The sequence below is a fragment of the Puma concolor genome, chromosome C1, assembly GCF_028749965.1.
Source record: "Puma concolor isolate L17-30 chromosome C1, mPumCon1.1.hap2, whole genome shotgun sequence".
Classification (NCBI taxonomy): domain Eukaryota; kingdom Metazoa; phylum Chordata; class Mammalia; order Carnivora; family Felidae; genus Puma; species Puma concolor.
The window spans coordinates 37,025,654-37,034,006 of record NC_141674.1 but is presented as its reverse complement, the minus strand read 5'-3'; the positions used below and the strand labels follow the sequence as shown (position 1 = coordinate 37,034,006).

General features: G+C 56.3%; 1 protein-coding gene across 1 annotated transcript; it reads right to left on the bottom strand.

Moving 5' to 3' along the window:
• Positions 1 to 1,871: 1,871 nt before the first annotated feature.
• Positions 1,872 to 8,113, bottom strand: DMBX1 (diencephalon/mesencephalon homeobox 1). Its single transcript, XM_025912089.2, has 4 exons — positions 7,956 to 8,113; positions 4,824 to 5,019; positions 4,217 to 4,565; positions 1,872 to 3,284 (listed from the first exon to the last, which is right to left on the bottom strand). The coding sequence occupies exons 1-4, from the start codon at positions 8,105 to 8,107 to the stop codon at positions 2,842 to 2,844; spliced, it is 1,140 nt and encodes a 379-aa protein (XP_025767874.1). The 5' UTR covers positions 8,108 to 8,113; the 3' UTR covers positions 1,872 to 2,841.
• Positions 8,114 to 8,353: the final 240 nt, after the last annotated feature.

Sequence of the window (8,353 nt, the reverse complement as noted above, 5' to 3'; positions counted from 1 at the left end):
CTCAGGTACAAGGGGCCCACGCCAAGCCCATACCCTCTGACTCCTGTAGGAGACACATGGTACACTCTCCTCCAGCTCTCTAGCTGTCTTAACAGGCTGGTCCCCTAAACTAGGCTGACATCTGCACAGGGGCAGGGGATCATGTATACTTTCCCTGCCTTTTCTGGGATAGTGGAATTGGATCAGTTGAACGAGGAAATGTCGACAAAGATCCGAGAGAAGCTGGGCTGAGCTCCAGCCAAGACAGAACATGACTCCAGGGTGGACTTGCCCTTTAGGAGGTCAGGGGAGGCTTCCTGGAGAAGATGGTAATATCTAGAGCTGTTGGATTCCAAGGCCTACTGACCGTCACCTGCATCCAGGGACTGCAAAAGGTGTCAGCCCCCATGCCTGATCTAGATGAGACTGCTTTCATTGCAGAAACAGACCTTCCTGGAGCTGATCCCAGACGACAAACCAAAAATCCCTTCTGTCTCAGAGAGTCTCCATCCTTCAGTCTTCCTGCCTGAGTCCCTTTTCCTCTGATGCTCCAGTGGCTGTTAAATTCACCTTCCAAATCCCAGATCCCAGATCCTGGTTCAACTGATCCCCCTCACCTGCCTGCCACATCAAGGTGAAGTCTTTAGCCTGGATTCAAGGCCCTCAGCCCCACCATCCACCTAGTCTCACTCCGTTGCCTTATTAAAATAGCTTTCCTGGCCCAGGCCACCATCCCCCTCACTCCCCCCCCGCCAAAGCCTCCTCCATCCGACCCAGCTCAGAAAAACACCATCCCCGCACAAACGCCAAGAATGATGGGCATCTACTGCTCTGCAAACCAGTCCTACCTGGCCCCAACAGGGGCCTCTGCCTCCTACCACTGGGAGAAGAGACACACCTTAGGAATCTTTACCCTGGTTTCCAGATGCAATTTCTGTAAGTAGAGTGTTGAGGGTTCAGTGGTGAGCCACAAAGGGTTGAGGATCATGACTCAGAATGTGTGCAAGCCGTTCCCCTCCCCTTGCCCCAAGTCCCTGACACCCTGTAAAGGCATGGAGATGGGGCAACCTCAAAAGCTGGCACTATGACTCAAGGAAATCAGGGTCAAATCCACATTTTCTCAACTAGAAGGGACCCATTATATTTATGGGGAAACTGAGACCCAGAAACTGTGGCCATGCTCATGCAAAGGCTTGTACGTACAACACTCATTGCTCCACAGCAAGGCAACAGTAAGTTTCCAATTCATCCACTGTACTTTTGAGAGCCTTTTTGTTGTTGTTGTTATTGTTGTTGTCGTTGTTAGTTTAACTAAAAACTTCCACCCTGCAAGGGTTGTGAGCCCAGACATGCAGGATGTTACAGCTGGGCAGGACGTTACAGACCATCTAATCCAGATGGGGAAACAGGCCCAGAGAGGCTACGGGCTGACTCAAGGCCACACTGCTTTGAAGGGAAGTTTGCTGAGCTGGGCTCCTGGACATAAACAGGAACCCACTTTTCCATGCCAGTGACTAGCTGGACAGAAGCCCTGATTTCAACAATTAGCTCCAGGACGGCATGTCAACAGAAGCCTGAGACTATGCACTGCTGTGTGGTTTGCACTTATTGTGATCAGGAGTTAGGGTTCAGCCTTTCTTCCTGGCTCAGACGCACCCCTGCAGCAGACTCTAACTGCAGGACTTAGGGGCCAGGGAGTGGGAGAAAAGAATCTGCCCCATTCCTCTGAAAACACCTCTCTCTGAGAGCCCCCCTCCCCTGTTGCCTCCCCCCAACCAGAGAAGTCTCACCAGAGAGACCTAGAACCCTGTGGTCAGTCCTGGATGAACACTGGCGGCCGTCCTCTGTCCTGGAGGTCTTACAGGCAGGGATGCCGCCATCCTATTGCCTGCCTCAGCCTGACTCCTGCCTCCACTCCCCTCCTCCTCCATCTTGGGTGGGGCCTCAAAGCTGAGAAAAGAGAGAGAAGAGAATGTGATTTGTGACCCCTTCTAGATGACAGGTCTGAGGGAGGACGGCTAAGGAGGCCAATGCCAGCTCCTGCCCTCAGCTCCGGTGGCAAAAGGGTCTCCAGCTAGGGCCTTACCACCTCTACTGGGGATGGAGAGGAACAGCAGCCTAGAGAGGCCAGTGCAGTGCAGGGAGGAGACAGGCAGGTGGGAAGAAGCAGGAGGAAGAACAGGAAAAAGCAAAATCACTACAACTAAGAAGTCACAATCCCAAACAAAACATAGCCTGGGAACTGACAACATCACACAGCCAGGACCAAAGAAAGAAAGCAGGAGCAGGGAGAAGAGATGTGGGCAAAGGTCCAGAGTGGGGAAGACAGAGGCTGGGAAGAGAGGGGTAGGAAACAGGACAGAGGCAGGTCAGGGAAGGAGAGGGGAGAGAGAGAGACAGAGGAAAGCCAGAGAGAGATGTGGACGCTGTACGGGGAGGCAAGGACGGCAGGGGGGCTGGGGCAGGCAGGGGCCTGAAAATATAGCTTTATATATTTATATTTATACCTCACATTCCACACATCGACTTACTAGGGGGCAAAGGGGAGGTAGGGAGGGCAGGGAGGAGGCCGTGCAGAGGGGAGGATCTGGCCACGGAGGGCCTCGCTCTCCTGCAGAGGCTGCGGGCGCCCCAGCCTCCCCTCCTCCGATTCGGCCTCCGTGGGATCCAAGCAGGGCCATGCAGAAGGTGTGCAAGTGTGGGCTTCACCGGGGGCTGGGACTCAGGGAGGGGGATGGGGGCAGGACTCCATGGCCCCAGGATCCCCGGGCTCATAGAGTTAACTCCATGCAAGCCGTCTGGGGGTAACCCTGGGGCTGGGAGGGGGCACCCAAGACCCCTGGCTGGGTTGGAGGCCAGCGGTCAGTTGGGCAGCGTATCGAGTCCCAGAGAGGCTGCGTGCTGCTTGGCCCGAAGCCGCAGGTTCTCGATGCTCGTGGTTTTACTGTTCAGGGCAGCAGAGGCAGGTGCCAGGCCTGCCGGGGGCGTGGGCAGCAGCGGGGACCCCCACACGCCCTGGTGGGCAGCAGCGGCTGCCGACAGGGACTGGTAGTAGGACTGGCAGTGCAGCGAGCCCAGCGGGGCCATGTTGACACCCAGGTAGGGGACGGCAGCGGCGGCGGCAGGGGCCGGGCCCCCCACTTCGAAGGATGAATAGTGCACTAGGTTGTTGGTGGCTGCCATATGCTGGCGGAATTGCTCCTGCAGACGGAAGAGGCTCAGCGGGGATGACGAGTAGGAGTGGGAGGGGCCCAGGAGGCCACCCCCGGGTGCTGCAGGAGCCAGGGCCAGGCTGCCTGGGGAATCTGCAAGCAGAGAACCGAGAACCAAGGGCTCAGGACAAGGACAGTGGTCTGCCAGGAGGGTCTCCCTCAGTCTTCCCACCCCTTGGCACTGCAGATAAGACAGGCATTGGCTGAAACCATATCCACTCATCTAAGCCAAGGCGTGTCCTGAAGCACCCCTCAGAATCCTGGGATGCGGGGGAGCCAGGCTTCCTAGGGCAGTCCCAGAGACCCTGCCAGGGCCCCCCGTGTCTGACTTCTTGGGAGGACTGTCGCCTCCCCTTCCCCTCTCTTGTCTGTGGCTCCCGCCCCTCACCAGCTCTCTGCCTGGGCTCAGGATTTGTGTCTGAGCTATGCCTCACCCCACAGCTCTGTTCCCTCAGAAACGTGGCTCTGAGTCTCTGCTGCACGTGAGAGTCCCTGATACCAGTGTGGTATTCACCCGATAGGCACTGGTGCATCTGTGCTGGCTGTTAAAATACCATAGTATTTCCATAATGGTTGATAAACAGCTTTTGCCCTGGGCTCCCTAAGTCTCCTCCCCTGCCACCCGGCCCTCCCCGGAAAACACCTGGCACAGGCCTGCTACGGTCAACTCCTTTCTTTTATTTTTTATCTTTTTGTTTGTTTGTTTTTTTGAGACAGAGAGACAGAGAGAATCTTAAGTAGGCTCCACGCCCAGCACTGAGCCCGATGTGGAGCCTGATGTGGGGCTCCACCTCACGACCCTGAGATCAGGACCTGAGCTGAAATCAAGAGTCAGATGCCTAATTGAGCCACCCAGGCGCCCTGGCCAACTCCTTTCTAAGGGATCATGCCCTAGTGCCATGTGTTAAAAGCTGACTCTATCCCTGCTCTGATCCACCTCACATACCCAGGGCCCTGTCCAGCAGGATCTGGCTGTTTTCCCTCCACTGGGCCCCAGCCCGCCCACGGCACCTGCCAAGCCTCACCTGCCTTGGGGCTGCCCCTCTTGCAGCCCAGCCCCTTGCTCTCAGCGCCAGGGCTCTTCTCAGTTTTGGGATCCTCGATTCCTGCCCGGGGATCCTCCTCCCGGTCTGGCTGGTCCTCAGGGGCTGACTCAGTGGCCGACTGCTCAGACAGGCTCAGGTGAAGCTCGGCAGGGGCGTCGCCACTGGGCAGGCTTGGGGGCTGATCAGTCTCCAGCTGGGTGTCTGGGGTTGGGGCTTCAGCCTTGCTTTCCCCATGGGAGCCCTCAGCCTCCTTCTGCTTCTGGAGCTGCTCTTTCTGCAGGCTGCGCTGCTTCTTCCGGAACTTGGCCCTGCGGTTCTTGAACCACACCTGGCGATGGGAGAGCAGCTGTGGGTTGTGGAACTGGGTGCTCTGGGAGGGGACGTGCATGATAACATTGCCTCCCACCCCGCAGGAAACATGCACCCCAGTCCCTTCCAAAACCCCACTCCTGTCATCGCAGGCATTCATGGAGAGAGCAGTTACACGGGCACTGAGGGATAAAAATGCTGGCTCCTGGGCAGAGGGAAGCCAGGTCGGTGGGCTGGTGCTTGTCTGCAAGGTCCACTTAGAGGAGCGGGGACCTACCTGCACCCGGGCCTCAGGCAGGTTGGTGCACATGGCCAGCCTCTCCCGCATCACCACATCTGGGTAGTGAGTCTTCTGGAAGGTCTTTTCCAGGGCCTCGAGCTGCTGGGCAGTGAACGCCGTGCGGCTACGGCGCTGTTTGCGATGCTGTGAGCCATAGCGGGCCTCCAAGATGATGTCTTGAAATGTACAGCCGTTGGAGGGCAAGGAGAGGGCGCCCATTTAATTATGGGAAATAGGTTTTGAATCTTACTTTGCTCTGACCCACTGCAGACACCCAGGCTCCTGCAGAGCCGGGTCCTGGCCCTTTCCCCTTGGAAACCCCGCAACTTCTCTCCATATGGCTGGGGTTTTGAGATCTCTCCTTGCCCACGTTCACTATAAGGACCACAGAGGTCTAACTCATCTCCATGAACAGCTGTCAGGAATATGACTGAGAGCAGTCTTCCTCATTTGGTTTGAGGATGTATGGGTAGATAGGTGGACATTGCCCTAAGATCCTCAAAGTCCTAGGATGCTGAGCATAATATTCCGAGACCACATGATGCTAATAATCTGTTTACCAGTGTCACAAAGGTTATAACGTCCTATAACCCTTAGATTCTGGATACCAACAGAATATTGGCCCCTGACCGTGAGAAGCCAGGCTGGCAGCAGGGATGGTATCTGCAAGGTCTAGTTAGCTGAGGTCTGACTGGTACACAATTCACTGGCACTTGATTCCATGTCCTCTGCGTATGACTCTGAGGATCCAAGTTGGCCTAAGAGTCTCTGATAGCAAGACCTGAGGCTCCTGCTCTTATGTCTCCTCAAAAGAAAGCCCGGCACTGGCAGGGCCCTCAGAGCACGGGAAAGTTTTTGCATCTAGTCTTGGCCCTTTTGGCTGCTTCCTCAAAGGACAAAAAAGACTAGGTTCTAACCACTGCTTGGATGGGAGACAGAGCTAATGGACCGTTGATTCTACCGTCCTGCTCACATGCCGGTGACATGAAAACCACTGAGGATAGAGATCTGCCTAGGGCTGGTGTCTAGGATCCAGCCCTTCTGCTTGACTACATCCTGGTGGATGGACAGTAACCTCTCTCCCCTGCCTCCCATAGCCCATAAATGGATCCTGGATTGCCTGTATTGAAGCGAACCTGAGCTGGGTCAGCCTCTGATAGGGCTGCCAGAGTCCTTCCCCTGTACTCCAGGGACTGGGGAGTCATCCACGGCGCTCTAAATGGGGAAGGAGGCAGCTGGGTATCCAGAAAGGCTACCTTTGGGTTGCTCCTTCTTCAGTTTAGAGGGAGCCCTGAACCTCTCACAAACTGGCACTAATCCCAGCCTGGACTGAGCTCACACTGGTTACCTGGGGACTGGGGACCCCTCGGTCAGCTGAACCCTGGTTGAGGGAGCAGCGGCTCAGCACCCTGCTGCTGGCTCCAGGGGCCATACGGGTGGGTGATCACAGGGGAGGCCGGGCTGTCCGTACCGTCAGCAAAACTTTCTGCCAGAAGGCGAGGCCTCCAAACAAAGGCCCACCTAGAGCTCATGTCCTTCCTTCTTAAGAATTAAGAGAATTGGGGTGGAGTGCTAAATGTTCCCGTTCCTCTGCCCCCACCAGCAGAGAGGAGCCTCCACCCCCTGCCTCCTCTCTGGGTCTAGAGCACAGTGAGGAGCTGGTGACACCACCAGGTTCGGGATAGGGAATCCACTCCAAATCAGAGATGCAGCCATAGCCAGGACAGGACTGTACCCACATTCCCACACTGGAGACTTATGCCCCACACTGATCTAAAGAAGACAACCAGGGGCCCAGGGATTTTGTTCACTGAGCCCTGCCCCAAGGCCCCGCAGGGTCTCAAGGAGTGGAAATGACTGCCCCGCCCTCCCCCAGGCCGACACCTCTTCCCAGGCAGGGTCCTCATATCCCATCCCTTTTCTGTGCCTCTGCTCATGCTGGTGCCCTCACCAGTCATTCCTTTTTAAGGCCTGGCTCCTCCCCCACAGCCTGCAGGAAGGCTTCTCTGACTACACCAGATGCCGCTGCTCTGAGCTGCCCCGCCACTGAATCTTAGCCACACTCCTGCCGTGCTCTTCTATGGCTCTGTGAGCACCTGGTCTCCCTGGGGGTGCCCTGAAGTCCTCTGAGTACTGCCTGGCACAGGGCAGTGAACCCACATGGGTTCACTAGCTGCTCAAGGTTTGATCTGAGACAGGAGAGAAAGGGCGGCCCCACCTCCCGGGAATCATGCCCCTCACCTATGCGGTCACATCCTTCTCACACCCAGCGAGGGGCTACAGGGCAGGGCAGCAAATCAGTAGAAGGGAGACGGGGACACAGGACTGCAGCTCCCTCATGGGCCCTTACCTTGGGACTTGAGGAATAATGACTTCTGAGCACTTACCAATCTCTGCTGAATCCTTGGCCTATGTTACCTCAAATAACTTCCCGATCATCCTATTGTCCCCTCTGATTAAAGGGGACACAGGCTCAGAGAGGAGAGGTGAATGTGCAGACCCCCAATAACTACAGACCTGGGGCTCCGAAGCTTATATTTTTAGCCCTAGTGTCATGTTCAAACCCTCCAGCCCCACCCCCACCTAGATTTGACCTCTCTGAGCCTCAGTTTCCTTGTCCATAAAATGGAGATAATAACCTCCTTTATCGGGGTTGGATTTGATGCACAGAGAAAGCCTCACACAGCACCTGGCACATAACCAGCTGTTATTACTTGTATGACTCCCTGTGCCTGAAATACCCTCTCCCGGGCACTCCACTCCTCTTGCAGCGACTCCTCAAGGCAAGTCCCTTACCCTCCCGCCTCAGTCTTCATCTGCAAGATAGGCAGAGAGGCGGATGAGTCCCTCCCTCATGGGGTCCTTAAGGGAATCCAAAGGCCAGGGCAGCACCAGTGCCCAGCACAGTCCTGGCAAACAAGGAGCGTTCTGGATGGTCACACATAGATTTTAAATTGATGCCTTTCTGTGTTGCTAAGTGACCTGGGTCTTCCATAGCCTCCCAGAGTAAGATTTCCCAGTGCTCCCTCCCTCCTGTCTTCAACTTCCATAGCCTCCTCCCCCAGACCTCTCCTCCACCGCAGGCCCCACGGTTCTGTCCCCAAGGTCCCATCTCCATGGCCCTTACCAGCCAGGCGCTCAGCCAGCGTAAGCGCATGCACCGATGGCCGGTAGTCGGGGGCGTGCTGGGCCTGCTGGGCCGCCTGCTGGTGCAGGTTGTACATGGCGCTGAGTGAGTTCATGGCGTGCAGCGAGTAGCCATTCACCCCGTAGTGCTGCATCGCGGCGTGTGCCTGCGGACGGGGAAGAGGAGAGGAGACCTGAACCAGGGTATCACACTCCACCCTGGGGTAGACATCCCTAGCCTAGACCTTGGGTGTTCACCTCACCCCCGAGAGCTTCTGCTCCTCCATCAGAAAGTGGCCTGGGCTCTGGGCTCTGGAGTCAGACTGCCTGGGCTGGAATCTCAACTCTACCACTTAGGAGCTTTGTGACTTTTGGGCAAGTCACTTAACTTCTCTGCCCCT